Below are 22,768 nucleotides of genomic sequence, written 5' to 3' on the forward strand. Positions count from 1 at the left end.
GAGCGCAGAAAATACGTCCGTAAAACTCGCCAAACAAACGGCACAATTATTCTCAATGGGTCTGGTCCTATCAGCCATATATTACGGCGACGTATTATACGGCTTTCTACGGCCGTAGTAAATCGCAGCATGCTGCGTTTGTCAGCGTATTGCGCAAATAATACGCCAATGAAAGTCTATGGGGGCGAGAAAAATACGGATTCCACATGGACCAGCAGTGTGACTTGCGAGAAATACGCAGCGGTGTTAGTGAAAAGCCAGTAATTCACTTGCCGGCTTTTCATTTCTCCTTCCCCAACCCGACAGGATATGAGACATGGTTTACATACAGTAAACCATCTCATATCCCCTTTTTTTTTTTCATATTCCACACTACTAATGTTAGTAGTGTGTATGTGCAAAATTTGGGCGCTGTAGCTGCTAAAATAAAGGGTTAAATGGTGGAAAAAATTGGCGTGGGCTCCCGCGCAATTTTCTCCGCCAGAGTGGTAAAGCCAGTGACTGAGGGCAGATATTAATAGCCAGGAGAGGGTCCATGGTTATTGGCCCCCACTGGCTACAAACATCTGCCCCCAGCCACCCCAGAAAAGGCACATCTGGAAGATGCGCCTATTCTGGCACTTGGCCACTCTCTTCCCACTCCCGTGTAGCGGTGGGATATGGGGTAATGAAGGGTTAATGCCACCTTGCTATTGTAAGGTGACATTAAGCCAGATTAATATTGGAGAGGCGTCAATTATGACACCTATCCATTATTAATCCAATTGTTTGAAAGGGTTAAAAAACACACACATGATTAAAAAGTATTTTAATGAAATAAACACACCGGTTGTTTTAATATTTTATTGCTCTCTCAATCCATTTGAAGACCCTCGCTTGGCAAAATAATAAACCCACAATATACATACCCTCTGATGAACTGTCAGGTCCCACGAGGTAATCCATCTGAAGGGGTTAAAATATTTTACAGGCAGGAGCCCTGCTAATGCAGCTGTGCTCGTGCCTGTAAGCCCCGGCGAATGAAGGAAATGTAGGTCAATGACCTATAGTTACCTTCAGTCGCGGTGATGCGCCCCCTGCTGGATGTCCTCATATGACCTGGAGCGTGGGAAAAAGTCCATTAGATGTCGGTTTTGCAAGCCTGCGAGAAAATATCGCAGTACGGATGCCATATGGATTACATACGGAGGATGCCATGCGCAAAATACGCTGACACACCCTGCCTACGGAGGACATACGGATCACTATTTTGGGAACATTTCTCCATATTACGGCCGTATTACGGCCGTAAAAAACGGACCGTATTGTCTTACGCTGAGTGTGACTCCAGCCTAACACATAAAACAAAAGTTACTGTAGGAGTGAGGGCCCTGCTCACAAGCTTACAATCTATAATCTATGTTAACAAAAAATAACTTAAACCATGCAGCAAAGGAGAATTTTAATTTTGGCATTCATAGGGCACCTTGGACCCTTTTACTGTTGGGAATAGTTCCTAGCACATATGCTTAATGTACCATGCAAACATTGGTACATTTTTATTTGTGTTGCTAAAATATAAGTTGAAGTGCAAACATAATTGTGCTGACATATATGTAATACAGTGTTGGTTGTTCCAAGGTTGCACTCGCCTTTGTGCCATCTGCTCTGGTTCTTGTCTTTAACGCTATGTTTAGACCATAGTTCATTCCAGGTGTTACAGTTATAAAACCATTTTTGGTAGAATTCTAATATATAAGTCTCCTCATCTCGGCGTGCTTAGCATGTCACTCCGCAAGGAGAATTGATACTTCTTGGATATCGGTTGGAAGCCTCTCACACAGCCAAACCAGATCTCCGCTTTGCACTGACGAGGGGCAGTACCCCGAAACACAGTGTCTGCAAATTGATATTCTGGTTTGGCTATTATCCTAAGTCATGTGACAAGGCTCGGTAAAGGGTCGACAGACTTGTAGGATTGCGACTTCCAATAGGTGGCACTAGAGTTCTAGTCATCTTCCTCTCTGAAGAGATAATTTGCAATATATACCTTGGTAATTACTGGCATTCACGCATAACGCGGTGTAACGCAGTCTGTTAATGCCGCCATTGAATGCAATGTTGGACGCATCGCTACCGCACGCCCACAATGGGCGTGCGCTAACGATGTGCCGTCATTGAGTGACGGACCCCGAGACGCAGGCTGCAGCGTTTCCAGGTCCGTCACCGCTAGCGCAGATAGAGCTAGCAGATGCTCTATCTGCGCTAGCGGGCTGCCATACCGGCACTTGCGATAACAGCAGCCCGTTAACGTATGTGCTGAAAGGGCTGCTGTTAACGCAGTGTGAACCTAGCCTAAGAGCCTACAGGTTCACACCTCTACATTAGAGAGATCCATATGTATATATAACCAACAATCTAGTCTTTTGGAGATACAATTGTCTTAATTTGTCCTGGCGATAGGTATTACACTGCACCTTTAGTACTTGCCTGTCCATGCTCCTACTTTGTGAGACCCCATTCTTCTCTCTTTATATGGCTGCTCATGAGTTGATTTTCTGTCACATAAGCATTATTGTGCCCATATGGCTTAGGGACATACAGAATGGCACAGCGGGCCATATGATGAGCACTTCCGACTTAGATGGATGATCTTGCCTGGTGAGCCTGGCCCATTTATTTACTACATGATCACTCACTCATTTGAATGGCTGCTATATTATGGTGAAAATGGCATCGAAAAGTATTGTACCTTTTAATCCAGAGTCCGAAATCAATTGGAGACCTTTTGTAGCAACATGACATTTTTATAAATTGGTTTTCCTTTCTTGTATTTTGCAATAATGGGGTCATCATATTATTTAGTGAACCGAAGGTGTAGTTTGCATTTATACTATGGCGATGATAAGCGATTCTTCAATTATGCCTATACCTTTTAACACATTTAATATGTATATAAACCTGATAAACGAACAGGCAAATGTTATGATACATAATTAATAACCTAACAAGGATGTGCCCTATTTCTTCTCATTACAGGGTCACTGTGCGGATTATTCCCACAGGGTAAATATTGCCTGCTATATGCCTGGTTTATTGCTCCCTAAGCTTGTCTGTTGCTGCACGCTGAAAATGCTCTTAATTGAAGTGTTTACTTTCCTTACAACCATAGTGTACATCTCATTACGGTCTATTCACATGGGAAGAACAGATTTAACATGACTAATGAATTAGAGCTCGGATGTGTGTTATTCAAAAAACAAACTGCTGACCTATATATTAAGGCATTGGAATACACTCCATTATTTGGAGGCTATTTTTCCAATTTTATGGGACATAAATTCAAGATTGAGAAATAGATGGGTACATAGATAGGTAGATAGATAGATAGATAGATAGATAGATAGATCAGCATGTTTTTGCTATTTAATTTGAGGACAGCATGATGCAGCAGTCAAAACACTGAATTCAATGGTGTGTCACTTATCAGGCTGTGTGCTGTTGTTTACTTAAAACTAAAGGTTTATCACTAGGATATTGTTGCCATGACTTTCTGGCCTCCTGGGCCAACTCCGCCCCCTCTATAGACATTGTATAGACAGAGCCTAGTGTGGGAGGGGTTAGCTTCCTCAGCTCTGCTGCATTCTACATGTAAGATCTCTTATTGTGTTAGAACGGCTGCACCCAGTAAACTAAGTGATACATCAATGGAATCAGGGTGTCTATATGTACATTATGCTGCTCTCAGATGAAGTATTAAAAACCTGGTGCACATTCTATTTAACAATGAAGGAGATGCGATGCTCACAATTGTGTGAAAGGATTATCATTATTTAAAAGAACTTTGTGCCATATGCTAGGATAGTTCTAAAAGGTAAAACAAGATAAGTATTGCTCATCTTCCTGGGTCCAGAGCTGGCTCTCTGCCGCGTGCCCTGGTCTCCCTGTTGTTTGACTGCAGCGGTGACATCACGTCAACAGTGCTGCAGTTAATCAGTGAGCTCAGTGGCGCTGCCAGAGTAGATGGCAGGAACTGCAGAGCTCCATAATTGGCTGCAGCGTCGTCAACATAAATCTACCCCTGCAGCTAAACAACAGAGACCTGGGCAGCGGTGGACCTTGGGAAGGTAAGAACGGAGTTTTACCTTTTTTTTTTTTTTTTTTATAACTATCGCAATATATGCCATGATGTTTTTAAAAAAAAAATAAAAACCCCTTAAGTCTTGGAGAACATTTTTAGACATTATAGTCTATGTCTGGTTAGTAAGAAAAATACAGAAGTAGCATTCACACGCATTGTCTAAAGAGCAGTATGGTTCATTTATGACACATGGTGTATCAGCTTTACACTGCCTTTATATTAAGAGACACTGTGTCATAATTATGTAATGGATCAGATTGAACATATCAGGGGTTATTGTTGCTTACCTAAAAAGGTCAAACAAACTGTGCTGATCAATTTTTTTTAAATATCTTTATAAGAATCAGAGCTGTTTTTACTCCTCAAAATCCCCCATTTTCCTTCACAAAATAAGCTGCTAAAAATGTATCGGCACGGCAGCCCAAGTAGAGCTGAAGGAGAGCTTGTAATAAGAGTCAGTAATGATTGTGGCTTTCATAAATTGCCCCTAGTGGTGACTAAAGGCTGTTGATTATTATTTAAAAGGGTTTTTGGAAATAAAAGATGTAGCGTAAGGGGAGGAAATGGGTTAAGAATAGGGTTGATAAAATAGCTTTGGATAAGTGCTTATCCGAATAGCTACAGTGGGAACCTGGATAAGTGGAGCGCTCCCAATAATCAACAGCTGATTATCAGGAGCGCTCCAGATATCCAGGTTACCGATGCAGCTATTCGAGAAGCGCTATAGCTATTCGGATAAGGACTTATCCAAAGCTATTCGATCAACCCTAATTAAGAATATTAAAAAAGCCAATACTCTCCTGCTAAAATCCCAACTTCTCCTATTTGCCTTTGTTCACCCCAGCAATGACGTGCCGTCTACTCATGTGACTCATGTATGTAGAAAGCATATGGCAGCACGAGAGCAGTAGCGCAGTAGAGGTGGGGGGTTATCAGGCGAGTAGAAGTTATTTTGCTATTTTATTAATTTATCACATTTCCTTTTTCTGGCAACAATTTGTATAATCACTAAAATAAAAGAGCTCCAATCTCTGTAGAGATAAATTATAACATTTTTTTTTCATAATATTGAAATCTATTTAATTAACAATTCTTGATAAACGAGCCCAATAATATTATTAGCTTTTTTTGCCAACAAGAAATGATTCACAAAAGGCACTTCATGTGCTTCATGTCAGAGAAAGGATTCACCCAGGATGTTCAGCATATGGTCTTGTAGTTTATTTTCCTAAGTTTTGCCCTTTCCCTTCCAAAAACATGATTCAAAATTCTGGATTTTGTTTCATGACCAGATCATTGTATTAGATAATAACAAGCTGGGAAAAGACTAAAGATGTCAGCAAACCGTGTTACAGAGCAAATGCGTGGACATCATGTCCCCAACCATGAATAGTATTACTAATTATTGCAATGTTCAGCAACACGTCTTTCTGTAACAATGAGAACTTGACGTGTGTCTGAAGTGAGGCTCGAAGTTTAAAGTAACAGGAAACTGTTGCCGAGTAAATAAACAGTGTTGTAACTACCATCTTTCTGGCTCGCTTCCATATTACATGCCAGTCATTTTGTTAGGAATTGATGACATGGTTTATAGGGTGGAGCGGGAAGAAAAGTATTATCAGCTGGAATGAACAAGCACACACAAGCCTCCCAGAATCTCGGTGCAGAGGTCTGGCCGCCAGCCATGAACCTATTATGGCCTGTAACATAGTAGACCTGACCTTTGCCATGTGTAAGGTAGTAGTGGTTCAATCTTAAATTCCCACGCTAATTCCTGGCTCGGCAGTCTACAATCCTAATCACTTTGATAAAGCAGGCATTTATCATATTGTCAATAAATATGTTTTAAAAATAATGTTTCCCTTTCATTAGTGCTATTAGAAATTAGACCGATAAGTATGGTCAAGCAAGATACAGAGCCTAGTCTAATCATTCATGGTTAGTTTCAAAATTCTCTTATGCCAAGAACGTCCAACCAGATAAAACAGTTATCACCTACCCGACCCTGCACCCAAGAATCTTGGTGTTGAATTAGCTACAGTATCCCACCCCCTCTTTAATGTCACTGAAATATTTCATAAATTATAAAAGGAGGCAAAATTATTTTACATTTTTACATTTGGTTAGATTTCCCCCTATACTTAAGAGGTTTATGCATGACAATTTATTTATTTTTTTTGCTATAGGCCTAAAAACTAACAGGCAGGAAGTTGCTAACTATCTACCTGTTGTGCCCGGATCCTATTTCTGCCGGCAGAGAGTGGTCACAGACCATTCCTGCCGGTGATTCAGTATCTTCCGCTGATATCACATTGACAGAGCAGCTGCTTCTGTTCTGCTCTGTTGAAGTGTCGTCTCTGCCTGTCATGCTGATTGACTGTCAGCTCCCCGATGCCTAATTGCACGAAATTGGCAGCTCTCCACTGCCTAACTGCAGGGAGCCAGCGATCAATCAGCATGACATCAAAAGAGCAGCCTTGAAGAGGAAGAGCTGCTCCACTGACATTGAACAGCTAAATCGCCAGCAGGAGACCTCAATGATTGCTCTATATTGCCAGGTAGAGAAGGCAAGTACAGTGGAATGTAAATGTTTGGGCACCCCTGGACAAAATTACTGTTATTGTGAACAGTTAAGCAAGTTGAAGATTAAATGATCGCTAAAAGGCCTAAAGTTAAAGATTACACATTTCCTTTGTATTTTAGGTAAAATAAAAAATATATATATTTTCACTTTTTACATTTTAAAAATTACAAAAAGGAAAATGGGATGATGCAAAAGTTTGTGCACCCTTGGAGATTTGCATGCTCAGATATCTTTGATCAAAGTTTTAGACCTTAATTAGCCTGTTAGGGTTATGGTTTGTTCACTATCATCATTAGGAAAAGCCAAGTGATGCAAAATTTTCAGCTTTATAGAAACCCAGCCTCCTCTAACCTTGTGCCAAAAAACAGCAGTCATGGATTCTCCTAAGCAGCTGCCTAACACTCAGAAAATAAAAATAGTAGAGGCCCACAAAGCAGGAGAAGGCTATAAGAAGATAGCAAAGTGTTTTCAAGTTGCCCTTTCCTCAGTTCGAAATGTAATTAAGAAATGGCTGTTAACAGGAACTGTGGAGGTCAAGATAAGTTCTGGAAGACCAATCAAAATTTCAATGAGAGCTGCACGTAGAATTGCTAGAGAGGCAAATCAGAACTCCCGCTTGACTACAAAAGACCTTCCGAAACCTTTAGCAGACTCTGGAGTTGTGGTACATTGTTCTACAGAGACACCTGCACAAATATAGCCTTCATGGAAGAGCCATCAGAAAAAAAAACTCTCATAAAATTCTGCATTAGAAGTATGCAAAAGAACATCTAAATAATCCTGATGCATTTTATAAACAAGTCCTGTGGACCGATAAGGTTAAAGTAGAAATATTTGACAACAATGAGCAAAAGTATGTGCGGAGAAAAATGGGCACAGAATTTCAGGAAAAGAACATCTCGCAACCATTAATGATAGGGGTGGATCAATCATGTTTTGGGGTTTTTTACAGCCAATGGCACAGGGAACATTTCATGGGTAGAAGGAAGACTGGATTCAATGACATTTCAACAAATTCTTAATGCATAACACCATTTGTAAAAAAGCTGAAACTGAAAAGAGGATGGCTTCAACAAATGGATAATGATTCTAAGCACACGTCAAAATCCTCGGTAGACGACCTCAAAAGGTTTTACAATGGCCCTCACAGTCCCCTGATCTGAACATCATTGAAAATCTGTAGCTAGACCTGAAAATAGCAGTGCAAGCAAGACGACCCAGGAATCTCACAGAACTGGAAGAATTTTTCAAGGAAGAATATATGAAAATCCCTTAAGCAAGAATTGAAGACTTTTGGCTCTCAACAAAAAAGCATTTACAAGCTGTGATACTTTCAGAAGTGGTGCTACTAGGTACTAACTGTGCATTTTGCATTTTCCTTTTTGTAATTTTTAAAATGTGAAAGTTGAAAATATATTTCTTTTGCCTAAAATGCAAAGGATATGTGTCCTCTATAACTTTAGGCCTTTCATCTTCGACTTGCTTAGCTGTTCACAATAATTTTGACTAACAGTGCCAAAACTTTTACATGCCACTGTACTTCGCAACTACCACTGGTAGTTTTTAGGCCCACGGTAAAAAGCAATTGTCTTGTGTAATCCCTTTAAGGCACCACCTCTCAGTAAGGTTTCTTTCTGACTTCCTGAGTTGACCTACCCTTATGCAGTCACCTTAGTGCCTATTGTAGTACAGGTGCAAGGTTGTCCAATGTATGCATCAAGCCTATAACACTTTGGTGCAAATATATCTAGGATCTCATTGGGTGAAATTGGAGGTTGCTACAAGCTGGAAAAATCTGCCTGAGCCTTTTTTGAAAAGTCAGCTCGTTATTGAAATTATTTTGGCCACGTTTAGCGAAAGCTCATTACTCAGTGTTTTCTTTTTTTTTTTTTAATGGGAGCTGTATAATTTCCTATGAAGTGTGCTCCTCCTAGTGGTTGTAGCAGGCAAACAAAATCATAACTGAGTGAAGTAAAACATGGGATTTGGAGCTCTGAACTCATCTAAAACATGTTTTAACTATATAAAATACATAAAAAATGTATTTCTATATTAAACATACAGATTTCTGCATTAAAATATTCTATATTAACAAGAAATAAATTTATAATTATGCATTATGCTGGCTTCCCTACCGTGAGCCATAATAGGGTCCACACCAAAAAAAAGTGACCAAATTCCCCCACTCAAAACAAACGTGCTCAAAAGAAACTTAAAAAACTAATGGGGTAAGCTATAGGTCCTTTGGTGTGTCTCCTAAGCTCACACCTACCAGGCTGCGGGGGTTAGCACCCTGGGGGGAACATTATGGCACCCCCTCTCAATGATGGCTCACCCTAGGGGCCCTATTATGCCCTGCAGCCACTATGGAGCCCTCTACCCAGATACTAGAGAGACCCCTATCAGTAAACATAGGCCATCTATAATAAAGGAGACCCCAATATAAAAACAATTTGAACACATGAGTCAGATTTGTGTAATATATGGTGATTAATTATAGTCCTAAGAACAATCTTTTAAACATCCAGCTCTTGATGTCAGTAGGGATCTAGATGCTATCCCCTATACTATACTGATCATCACACAGGATTTATTAGTTTACCCCATTAGTTTTTTAAGTTTGTTTTGAGCACGTTTGTTTTGAGTGGGGGAATTTGGTCACTTTTTTTTGGTGTGGACCCTATCATGGTTCCTTTTAATAATAAAGTATCCTTTAAATAGGGAATTTTTATGATAAATTATTTGAAGCCCTAAGTATATCTCCATTGGAAGTGACTTCCCTACCGTGAGCCAAGTTCAGTAACCTCTGAACTGCCAACATATTAGGTTGTTTATTGCAGTTACCACTTATTTGGGAATACCTTTTCAATTTATAGAATGGATATGAGTGGGGCATTTTAGTGACTCAACATTGGGCATCAGTGTGCTTTGAAACTGCCCTATAAAATTTGGGTGTTTTACCTCGGAGACTTCAACTCGTATAAGCAATTTGTTGTGATTGATTTTTTTTATTATTTTTTTTATTCTGTGTGTAAAATCAAACCCTCAAACTGCACATATGGACCTTCAAGTCTTGGAAATGTAAATCCATTGACACTTTTATATCTTCTATCTGTTGCTGCACTCCTGAGTAATTACCAATTTTTTTAATAATGTGCAAATGAGGTGTTAAGATTGTGTTGAGAGAGCACTTCCCCAGGCATTGCCTCCTAGGATGTTTCCCCACCAAGCACCAGCCTCTTTAGCTGTCTGATTTCCTTGCCTGCCTCCTGACATCATACCGACAGTGAACTATCAAGTAAGCTAAACAGGCTGGTTGTGAGTGTAGAAATATTCAGTGGAGATTCAAGAAGTGCTCTGTCAGGTGTAGAGCACTTAATGCCTAATTTGCATATAAATTAAAATACTAATACATTGGGAATGCAGCAGCAGATAGAAAATATAAAGGTGTCGATATATTTACATTTCAAATACCTGCATGCCCATATATGTAATTTGGACAGGGGTTGAGCTAACTGATAGATTCCCTTTAATATGTGTATATGGCACATATATTTCTGCAATACTAGTTGTAGAGATTAAGGGGTAATAAATGACTACAGTAACAGATATTATGTACATCTTATACACATGTCAAGGTCAATATCTACTATGATAACAATATTATCAAGAAAATGGTAGTTGCTTTGATAAAGTATAAACAATTTATTTCCCACATATAGATATTATAGAGAAAGCTGTAACAATACTTTCTTTATTGCCAAGAGGATGTCACTGCCTGTCCGCCCAGGTGTGTAAGGGCAATGAAGTGATCCCGTCCTGTTTTGCTGGTGATGGAGTGACCGTGCTTACGTCGCAGCTTCATTACAATGATAGAAGGGTCAGCTGTGTTTATTTCACCAAAGCAGCATCACTGGATTGTTATGCTGAAAAAGAAAGACCAACAAAATCCACGCTTAAGCGCTGTCCTGGCTTCTATTACAGAGCTGGGCTGCTGCCTGCAGCTGAGCCCTCAAGGTGAAAAAGAGGAATAAACATAAAATAGGATTAGAGAGCGAGAGAATGAGCAGATCTGTCTACAGCCATCTGTACATCGACTGGGAAGATCTGGACACAAGACAGAGACCAAGACTGCCCTGGAAAGACATTACATCAGATTAAATCAAATCCCCCAACTCAACATCTCCGAACCTTGTAAAGTCAGACATTGCGTCGTGAAATACTCGGAAATACTTAGATCCACTCTCTCAAGTCAGGAGCTCCTAATTTTAAATTTAAGAAAAGTAGACCCAATTTACGCACAGATTTTTTTCATTCAGTCTGTAAGAGACGTTTCTAAACTTTTTCACATTAGGATTTATGTTTTCAATTTAGATGATCTACCATGGGGACCAAGGTCGGGCACTTGTGTTCCCCGGTGAACTCTAGTGTACATTTTTGTCATACCTTTTTTCAGGTTATGCCCAATACAGTGCCTTGTGACGGGCTTTTAGTGGCACAATTAGCTACCTGTTGCAATTGCCCCCTGCAGGGTTTTGTATGGAGCTTTTACCTTCTATGAGTTTCTGATGCTCCATCTAAAACCCGTTGAGTTGATCATTTTCATCACTCATTTTGCATTGAATAAAGTCCTCCATCAAATATTGGTTCTTACAATATTATCTGCAGTCAGACAGATTTTTAAAGATAGAGGAACATTGTTTTTTTAATTTCCGATCCATAAAGTAGGCCTTACTCCTTCCCTTCGTCCTGGCCCTGATTCACAGCCATGCTGCTTCAGCGGACATGCCTTACTATACTAGATCTTTTTCCCTGTGATCACTCCTTGCTATCCTGGTGTTACGTGTCATTTGCCATATCAATCAGGATAAACAGCATTTCTTGTGGGTGTAAATCATGTTCACAAACCATGTCCGTAAGCTGGCCATACACATGAGATAGCTGGACCATAGCAGTGACACTCAGTACTAAATCTCAGGGGTTTATGAGTGTGACCTGAGAAGAGTCAGCTTTAGTCTCGGCTGATGAGCCTCAGATAAGTAGGTCAGTGAGAACACAATATGTACCTGCTTGAACATCTGTCACATCACTTATCTCCTCCAGTAACTCTTGTGGTTGATCTTCTTATTTGCAACTATTTATATAGATGTTTCCTTGGATATTTGCCAGAAGGCATATGTATTTCTAGTGTCTATGATATACTGATCACAGTGCCTTCAACATCACTAATCCACATTGTGGTCCATCCTTTAACACCTACACATGCTATATTCAATATATACTATTTCTTACTAACATGTAACTGCTAACATCCTGTGGAAAGATATATGCATAGATTTACACCGATGTACAGCATAGCTTTAGTAATGAAATATATAGTGTATTTATTAACAATTAGCATTCTTCTCGTGCCCGGCACAAAAATGCAGACATTAATCTACTGACAATATATGACACTGTGTTTCTGCCATCCAATAGGAATATTTAAGTACTACTTTTGCAGCGCTACGCTCCAATCAGATACTTACTTTGAAGGTTTGTGGGTAACTGTAACTAAAGAATATCTGCAGACAATGTCTAGACCAGAGCTGTAGTATTGCATTTATAAGTCATCTATTACGTCACACTAATAAAAGGCATAGCCTCGTTTAATACTTAAGTAGCACTGTAAATCCAACAGTTATTGCAGGCTTCTATCTGGTTTTAATTCTACCTACTGAAAGTCGTCCATTGTGGGGACTGACACTAGAACTTTACTAAGATGCATGTAGAAAGAAAATGCAATATGGAGCTGCCAGACATTGTATGACAGACCTGAAAATATACTTCCATTGACATTACATGGAAGAAAATGTCATTTTCTTTTCCATTCTACTAAGGAAACATAAGGTACATCTCTTTAAACTGAAGTGCAACACAGAAGACTTATCACTTATCACCAATGTCAATTCTATGGATTGTAAGCCATTATGGCAAAACTGGGTACCCAGACTCACAATGCATAATACAAACTGAATGACCTATAAATGCCAATAGGTAATCTTCCATCATTGTGTCTGCCTATTGAGGTCAGTGGCACACGTGTGTTTGTGTGCGCACATATATGTCTGTGTATATGAGCTTCTGTGTGTGTGCCTCTGTATATTTGCTTGATTGGGTGTGTGTCTATGTGCCTATGTGTATGTCTGTGTATATGAGCTTGTGTGTGTACCTGTGTGTGTATTTGCTCCATTGGGTGTGTGTCTGTGTGCTTTTGTGTGTGTCTGTGTGTATGTAACTGTGTGCCTATGTGTATGTCTGTTTGCCTATGTGCCTGTGTGTATGTCTATGTGCCTAATGTGTATGTCTGTGTGCGTCTGTGATATGTTTGTGTGTGTGTCTGTGTGTATATCTGTGTATGTAGCTATGTGGGTGTGTGGATCCAGTTGGATGAACATGTAGGTGGGCTGCTGCACTGCTGGAGTGAATCAGTTCTTAAGAAAAGATTAGGAGGAAAATGCTTTTCCTCATTATCATTTCTGAAGAACTGATTCACTCCAGCAGTGCAGCAGCCCACCTACATGTTCATCCAACTGGATCCAATATCTCCTGGAGGGTTTATCCAGCAGCCATGGGGCAACAGCAGCTGTTTTTCTTCTGCCTACGTAGGAATTGGGCCTGTCACAATCCTATCAGGTGCACGGAACCAGCACTCTCCTACTCACCCTCCTGTGCGCTAAGCTTCATACTTCTAGATTTACATGTGTGTGTGATAGCTGTGCCTGTGTTCATGTGTGTGTCTGTGTGGCTGTATATGGTATATGTGTATGTGTGTCTATGTGCGTGCGTGACATGTTTGTGTGCCTGTGTTCATGTGTGTGATATATTTATGTATGGGAATGTGTCTGTGTGTATTTCTGTATGCATGTGTGTGATATGTTTGTGTGTATGTTTGCATGTGTGTGTATGATGTGTGTGTCTGTGTACCTGTGCGTTACTCTTCCGTTGTGTCTCTTCCTGTTTAATATGTGTGCATCTGTGATTCTGTATGTGCTTGTGTGCATGTGATATGTTTGTCTGTCTTTGTGCCTGCGTATGTGTGCGTATGAGTGTGATATGTTAGTCTATGTGGATGTCTGTGTTCCTGTGTATGTGTGCACATGAGAGTGATATATTTGTCTGTGTGGGTCTCTGTGTGCCTGTGTATGTGTGCATATGAGTGTGATATGTTTGTGTGGGTGTTTGTGTATGTGTGTGTATGAGTGTGATATGTTTTTCTATGTGGATATCTGTGTTCCTGTGTATGTGTGTGATATATTTGTCTGTGTGCTTGTGTATGTGTATGTATGAGTGTGATATGTTTGTCTGTGTGCCTGTGTATGTGTGCGTATGAGTGTGATATGTTTGTGTGCCTGTGTATGTGTGCGTATGAGTGTGATATGGTTGTGTGCCTGTGTATGTGTGCGTATGAGTGTGATATGTCTGTTTGCCTGTGTATGTGTGCGTATGAGTGTGATATGGTTGTATTTAACATTTCAAGATGCACCACATCATTTATACCTCTGGAGCATAGCAAGCGAAAGTGAAAATTTTATATCAAAGGATAATACGTATGCAGTTCAAGTTAAATGTATGTTTGTCAGGTTTATTTGTAAAATCACAGGGTATAACAGTATTTTGGGATATTGGATGTATGACGCTACTCAGCCAGATTCTTTACAAATGCATAGCAATGTTTCCCCCTATGGACCGTGAGCAGTATTACATCCAATTCATTTATATGAGAATATCAGAAAAGAGAACGATAGACCAAATTTCACTCATTGAGAAGAAAGCTTAATAAACCTAGTTATACTAAGATGACCTAGAATCACTTATTTCTAGTCATACAAGATCACCAATTGGCAATAATGAACAAGTCAAGGTAAAGTTATTTCTAAAACAATTCTCCATGAATTTAGCAGTGGTGCCACTCGAGCTTCTGTGTTCCACTCCAGGACGTCACTATTAACTTGATGGTTATTATGATTGCTTTCTATGTGGCATTTTGAAGAGAAATGAATGAAACACATAATGTGGGGTTTAAAGAGCAGTACCTGAATGGTCTCCTCCTCCTTCTTGTGCTTTTTCACAGTAAAACATTCTGTTCCCCTTTCTCTGTTCTTTCTTCTCGTGTCTTGTCCGATCTTCTGACTTGTCGCACTTTGCTGGCCCATCTTGCACTGTTTCCTCCCACCTTGCCCTGGGAATGTCTGCTCTGATGCCCCCCATCAGCTGCTGCCTGCTATGATTAATACAGTGCGGGCGGTTCAGCCAGCGATCGTAAGGAAGCGCATCTTCCAGGTACACTCCTTTATTTGCTTGGCATTCTGGCTCATTATTCACTTGCTTCCCAAAGGGTTTCTTATGGATAAACGTTTGCTTGGCTTGTTTGTGTGTTTTTATCTTTTTGTTACTTTTGCTTAATTTTTTCTAACAAGAACAAAGATGCCAAATGGTTTGCCTGACCATGAAATGCAAAATATAACTGCTAATGAAAGGGATTATTTAGGACTACTTCACCTGGCCATAATATGACCACATCTTAGTGTTGGTATTGTGTCAGTGAGTTGTTATAGCTGCACTCACTGTGTAACCACTCTCTGCACCGCCCCAATGACTGGAAGCTTCAGGGAGGATATCACTTCATTTTCTTCCTGTACCTGCTGCCCCTTTTAGCTTGTTTATCAGGATTTAAATGCTAATTACCAGCAGATTACCCTGTATATACATCATTAATATCAGATAGATGGGGTCTGAGTCCCAGCGGATTGAAGGTGCCGCAGCTCCATACACCGTGTAGTGGAGGTGAATGGTACTGCAAGCGCTCTCCAATACAACTGAATAGAAGGGAGCTTGCAGTACCATTCATGGCCACTACACAATGGCATCCTGCCACTGGTGAATCTTGGCAACTTCAATCTGATTGGTGAAGCTGCTATATGATAGGTCTTCAGTATAAAAGTCCCAGTTAGAGACACAGAAGATGCATAGTAATTGAACATATATACACACAACGTTACAGCTTTTATTATTTTCGACTGCTGCGGTAAATTGAGAGCTGCCCTATGTTTGGTTGGTAAAGACTGATTTTGTTTTAGACAGTTTTCCTAAATCTGCCCCTCTTTAAGCTTTACCACTTCAGTATTAAACTGCTGAGAGATGCTCCAGGAGTGAAGTCATCGCATGACTGTCAGGATCTCCGGATTAGCGTAGCCGTAAGCGGAGGCATAACTCCTTTGTTGTTGAGCAGACCATGTGTTAGGACCGAGATGCCTCTAATCAGTCAGTGCTGCAGATTACCGTGTTGCCTGGGATATTTATTGGTGTATATCAATCTGAACTTAGCACTATGCTAATAATGCATAGCTAATAATATCCCTGCACCCCCTAGGTAGTGCTGTCCCTGATCTCCACAGTACATGTGCAAACAAATCTCTAAGCGAATCCGTCAGCAGGATGTCACCCCTCAAACTATTTATATGTGCATATAGCTTTTGCAAAGATAAGTCCAGCTTTCCTTTTACATGACCAATCTGTTCTTCTGCTACAGGGAAATCAGCATTTTAATTGATATGCAAATGAAGTTGAACTGCTTTGGACACCTAGAAGCTTTTCCCCAACCTCTGTCAGGCCAGCTCTGTTCCCCGCCCATCGTCGCCTGCTCTATTCCCCGCCTTTACTGACTGCTCCATTTCCTGAAGTCACACAGCAGGGAGGCTGGATGGAAAATAGAGCTGGAGTGACAAAGGTCTGGGAAGAGCTTTCATGTGCATATAAATATTTTGGGGTGAAATCCTGATGACATATTCCCTTTAAATCTACACACAATGTATATAAAGCCCTTTATTACACTACCACAACACGACTGTTGAAAAAGACTGTTTCCACTATGGTTAATCGATACTTCACCCACTGCCATTTCCCCTGGTAGTGACGTATCACAACCTCATTTTAGACAAGCTTCATCCATGGGAGCATTCTATGCTTAGCTGCCATAGTTGTACATTGTGAATGTCTCCCTAGGCTTGATGGCACTACCCAGGGGTGAGGTAGTGTGGGTGAACCATGATAGCTCAGAAAACACATAATGAAACGGTCCTGAAGTCAGGAATGTGAGATATGGGATATGTTTTATAGATACATGTAAATGTAAAGCGATTTAGTACAGATCTGGTCTTTCTCCCACTATAGGCTGTTTTCCATGGAAAACAATGATAGTTTAATGAGGAATGTGCCATTGAAGCATTCTTCTAGCAGCCGCACTCATAATCCCCGGTCTATACGTAGCACACTACTCGGGCACATTGAGTTTCAGAGCAGAATATTTTTAGACGATATGTTATCCTTCTAAGAAATCATCAGTCGAACAGCACAGATGCCAAAAGCCTAGTGTCATTATAAAAGGGCCGCAAGTCACAAACAAGTACATTAAGAATTACGCAATTATAATAGATGTAAAGAAAGATTCAGTATTAATATGCGTCCACCAATATGTAAAATGGCCATACATTGTAGTTTATGCTGATGTTCACAGCTAATATCACTTTACGTATACTATGTAGTTATTATTTTTATTCTAGCTATGGCATCCAACACTGCATATTAAAAGTTATAGGAAACCCCTTGATGATTGATGCATACTAACCCTGAAAATAAAGCTTGCTTGTTATGTCATGCCTATATTTCTGTCTATGACTGGAGCCTCTTGCTTCATATTATCCATGGATTGCATATTGAAGTAAATATTTGTTTGACGTAATTTATTGTTTTTCTTCTTTTATTGTTTTCTTCAACTAGGGCGAACAAGGACAAGCAGGGATCCAAGGTCAACCAGGGGAACCTGGGCCACCTGGACCTCCTGGGCCACCAGGACCTCAAGGAGATCCAGGAATGCCTGGGGTGGCAGGGACACCTGTAAGTTGCATCTCTTCCGCTATGCATCAGGAAAGTTTATAGTACATGTCTGGATCAGATCAGCCTTGAGAGGGAACCTGTTCACCCAAAAAGAAAGTATAAACTAAGTATATATGCCTTATAAAAAAATGCATCTACAGTCTATTAATATCTGCCTCGGCTCTACTGAAACTGAAGTTTGATAAAATAAGCTAATTAGGGTGCTCGTTGCACCCTTGGTGTGAATAAAGTGTTTAGTGCACCGTTCTATGCACTGGTTTTGCTGCCTTCGCCTACCTCATCGGTGATTGAGTGTTGGCTTGCTTGAACGTTGTACACTCCTGGCAAGCCAGTGCTGATAATGACTAGGGAGGGAGTGCAAAGAGGGAGTGCAAAACCAGTGGGTGGAACGGTGCCCTGGGCCTCTTGGCAACAATAAGGGTGCACCCTAATTGGCATGCCTAATCAAACCGCAGTCTCGCAGAATGGAGGCACCGATTAGTACACTAAAAGTGCAATTTTATAGGGGTTACATCTCCAACAAAATTTGGCTTGTAATGTCAGTTTGAGATGACAGACTATCAGATATTTTTGGCATTAGGAATATAAGACATGGACAGCACTTTATTATCAATGACCATTAATGCAGTTGCTTGGGAAAGGCCAAAGAGACCTAACAGAAGTTTATTGGCATTGCTGCCACTTTGTTCTAGCAACTGGGGTTTCCATCAGTCAGAGAGTAACACATTTTAACAAGATGCCACAAATTTCTATGATGAAACTTTGTGATGAATGCATTCTGTGTACAGCAGAGCAGAATGTGATGCGACCATAGAAATAATGGAAAACATCATGTAAGCATTCATTATTTTCTGGATGACCAGTATCACATACGGTATCAGTGCTTTTTTATTCATTGAACCCACCTGTACATTGAATATTAATGGGGTAAAAGATGATTAATATTCATTCTTCTCTTCAGCGTTTTCGTTGCTTCTGTCTCTATCAAGACTATCACTATCCAAACACGTGTCAGAGACTGACACCAATGTTATTTCCTCCACTCTAGACTTAAATGCCAGCGAGAGGAAGTAACACTTGACTTGTAATGATCCTGGTCTCAGCAGAAAATAAAACTAAAAAAAGACCCCAGGAGACTTTGAAGTCCCAACCCCAGCTATTCCCGGCTGGACAAGAGTTACACGGATTTAAAATTAGTGATCAATTGAGTTTCACTATTTATATCTCTATTTTTCTATCAGGGAAAAGCAGGGGAGTCGGGTAAACCTGGAAAAGATGGAAAAGTAAGTCTGACTATTCCAAGGATGCTATATTTACTTATTGTGATCCAAGTTGTGACAAGCAAGAAGCAGAGCTTGCTCATGGAAAGAGTAAGGGCATTAGTGTCGGCTCCTGCAAAAGTTGGTTTAGTTCAGCTGTCAACTGAAGACGCACCTTGATCGCTTTGCATCATGTCCATGCAGCCTCGGGCTGTAAACTGAAATTTCATACAGCAGTGACACTTCTGAGCTGGATTGATGTTGAAAAGCTACAGATCTTCTTAAATTATGCTTGTAATTTCTTTTTGTACTTTGACAATCAGCGCTACTGCCATAGTATCTGATACAGTATCTTTCTATACATTTACATGATATGATGCAGATACAATTTACACTGATATTCAACAGAAAATCTGTGCCAATTGTGCCAATTTTTGTGCTTATTCCAACAGCTGAGGTTTAAACAAAATCCATGTATGTGCCTTCTGCTGCACCCATGCTGAGACATCCCTGGTCCCCCAGAGGGTCACATGTATGCAGGGCCGGACTGGGACTAAAATTCAGCCCTGGCATTTGAAGTTACACAGGCCCACTTGTCACATGGTGATGGTATAATATCTTTGTACACTTGTAGGTTACAAGAAGTGAGGGAAGTGTAACACGACTATATAACATATAATTACAGCTGTATCCAGCATTACAGCTCAGTCCCCATAGAATGTAATGCAGCACAGCCCCCATAGAATGTCACAGCACAGCCCCTATAGAATGTAATACAGCACAGCCCCCATAGAATGTAATGCAGCACAGCCCCCATAGAATGTAACACAGTACAGCCCCTATAGAATGTAATGCAGCACAGCCTCATAGAATGTAACACAGCACAGCCCCTATAGAATGTAATGCAGCACAGCCCCCATAGAATGTAATACAGCACAGCCCCCATAGAATGTAATGCAGCACAGCCCCCATAGAATGTAATGCAGCCAGCCCCCATAGAATGTAATGCAGCCAGCCCCCATAGAATGTAATGCAGCACAGCCCCCATAGAATGTAATGCAGCCAGTCCCCATAGAATGTAATGCAGCACAGCCCCCATAGAATGTAATGCAGCCAGCCCCCATAGAATGTAATGCAGCCCCCCCCCAATATCCCCACAATCCAGTTATCACTCATTGATATATAATAATAATAATAATAATAATAATAAAAAAAACAAAAAACACTCTACTCACCTTTCCTCTTGCCCCGTGCTGCTCCTGGCTCCGCTCTGAGCAGCTGCAGTCTGCCCGTCCGGTCACACAGCAGGTGCGCGATGATATGACGTCATCGTGCACCCGCAGTGTCAGAGGCAGGCAGAGCGGGGAATGATGGGAGAGGGAGCGTCAGCAGACGCTCTCTCCTCCATCATTGCATTCAACTGTACCGGCGTCTATGACGCCGGTATAGTTGAATGCGGGGCCGGGAGTGTGCCGACAGCGGGGGGAGTGTGCCGACAGCGAGGGGGAGTGTGCCGACAGCGGCACACTCGAGCGGCCCACTACTGCCACCGGTCCTTCTGGCATTTGCCAGAACTGCCCGATGGCCAGTCCGGCCCTGCATGTATGTGTCTTCTGCTGCACCCATGCTGAGACATCCCTGGTCCCCCAGATGGTCACATGTATGTGCCTTCTGCTGCACTCACGCTGAAACATCCCTGGTCTCCCAGTGGGTCACATGTATGTGTCTTCTGCTGCATCTACGCTGAGACATCCTTGGTCCCCCAGAGGGTCACATGTATGTGTCTTCTGCTGCACCCATGCTTAGACATCCCTGGTTCCCCAGAGGGTCACATATGTGCCTTCTGCTTCACCAGTGCTGAGACATTTCTGGTCCCCAGAGGGTCACATGTATGTGCCTTCTGCTGCATCCATGCTGAGACATCCAGGTTGCTCAGAGGGTCACATACAGATCATTGGAAGACCCAAGCCGAGACTGCCAGTACACCAGAGAAGCCTCTTTGTATGGCAACAGCAGAAGAACTAGGCTATGTGCACATGGCATTTTTAGATGGCGGGATGCCCTCTGAGTTTTTCTAGGCAAAGGTGTTTCAGGAAACCGCCAGCAATTGTGTTAAGGAAGCATTTTCACTGTCTGTTTTGCTATCATTGTTGCAGTAGCTCAGCCACCCTCCTTTTTTAGCTATAAACTATGAATAATAAGGATATAACTTCTTTTAAAAACATCAGGTTTTCCAAACCCCGAACCGGTAAAAAGAAGTGACATGAGAGGGAATATGTGCACAGCATTGTCGTTTGGACATTGCTGTGCATTATGTTCATTTTATGAGTTGCTTTTGTGATGCATTTTCAGTTGGATTCCTGGTGAAATCCACCTGAAAAGGACGTCATGTGCACATAGTCTTAGAAGGTAAGTATATTGAATTTTTTTTTTAAATATGATTATTTTAGACAGATTTCTTCACCCACAAATATTGCAATGAATTCATAGGTATTTTTAAGCAAGGATTTAATGTCAAATTTTTACTTCCCCACTGAAGAGGGGAAAATCGACAACAAATCCTTGCCCTTTGTACAGTGGCATTTGACATGCTGCAGACTGAAAAATCAGCACCACAGGCTAATTTTGGCAGCATGTGGAGACTTTTCTAAACCACATCCATTTTGCTGCTACTGTATTCTGCTGCAGAATATCTGCGCACTAATCTATACAAAAATCAATATCAATTTTTACTCACGTGAATGTACCCTAATAGCTCAGAGCTGCATTCAGCCATTTGCTGATCCTCATTGAAAACCTCTACAAAGTTTTGTTACGCAACATATTTGGGACCGTTAATTCTTTGGAGAAGAATTCCCATACACACAGATTTGTACTTAAAAGGTATCTGTCAGCAGGATTTTGCTAAGTAAACTACAAGCATTGTCATATTGGTGCTCTTACACTGACTAAAACGGTTCCTGGGGTGAGGAAATCTGACTTGTGGCTCTTGTGTAATCAGTGTTAGAAGTTTTCAGTTAATGATATGCTCATGCTCTGGGGTGAGACCATAGGCAAGTCCCATCTTGGTGCTCTAGGCCAGAGAAATGAAGAAAAGACCTGCCCTCAGGCGTATCTTCCTGGTTTCTCTGGCCTAGAGCACCAAGATAAGACTCTGCCTTCAGTCCTGCCCTGGAGCATCTCATTAACTGAAAACTTCTAACACTGATTACACAAGAACCACAAGACGGATTTTTTCACCTCAGATATCATTTTAATCAGTTTAACACTACCAACCTGACAGTGTCTGGAGTTTACTTAGCAAAATCCTGCTGTTAGGTTTGCTTTAAATTATTTTATTACAACAATTTGCATATAACTTTAATGTTGTCCTACGAGAAAATAAAATGCAAGAAATTATAATACAAACAAGGTAAGATTATTTACCCAGTTTGGAAGGAACATTTCAATAGTATTTTTTAATGAAGGATATTGAAGTTGAAATTATCAATTTTCTGCAAATTTCTTTTTTTCCAAAGTTACTGTGTTGACATGGAGCCTTCACCCATTTCATATTACTCTAAGATGCTGAGGATAAAGATGACACTTCCAAAAATGCAAAATCACTGGTGAAAGTTCTGTGTGGATATTAAATCTACCAAGAAATTTAGAGAATTTTAGTTGCAAACCCTGCAGAATTGTAGATGGAGCTCGGGACTATATGCACACCTAATCTATCAGTGTAAAGAAGCACACTCATCAAGGTTTTTATCATCTTAATATACAGCAATTATCATATTTATATGCACTTTGTACTTACAGCTGCTCATTTTGCCTTTCTACCCAGATAATTCTTCCCTTTGTCTGCTTTATGTAGAAACAAGAAGTCTC

General features: G+C 40.8%; 1 protein-coding gene across 1 annotated transcript in view; it reads left to right on the forward strand.

Annotated features, from left to right (window-relative positions):
- The window catches only part of COL13A1 (collagen type XIII alpha 1 chain), a 388,678-nt gene that overhangs the window by 228,936 nt on the left and 136,974 nt on the right, over nt 1-22,768 (forward strand). Inside the window, exons 12-15 of the mRNA XM_077256280.1 lie at nt 3,019-3,045; nt 12,183-12,239; nt 17,523-17,639; nt 18,881-18,922. Of these exons, the coding sequence (XP_077112395.1) occupies nt 3,019-3,045; nt 12,183-12,239; nt 17,523-17,639; nt 18,881-18,922 (243 nt within the window). The remainder of the gene's footprint in view (nt 1-3,018; nt 3,046-12,182; nt 12,240-17,522; nt 17,640-18,880; nt 18,923-22,768) is intronic.

This window comes from Ranitomeya variabilis, chromosome 4, assembly GCF_051348905.1.
Source record: "Ranitomeya variabilis isolate aRanVar5 chromosome 4, aRanVar5.hap1, whole genome shotgun sequence".
NCBI classification, from domain to species: Eukaryota; Metazoa; Chordata; class Amphibia; order Anura; family Dendrobatidae; genus Ranitomeya; species Ranitomeya variabilis.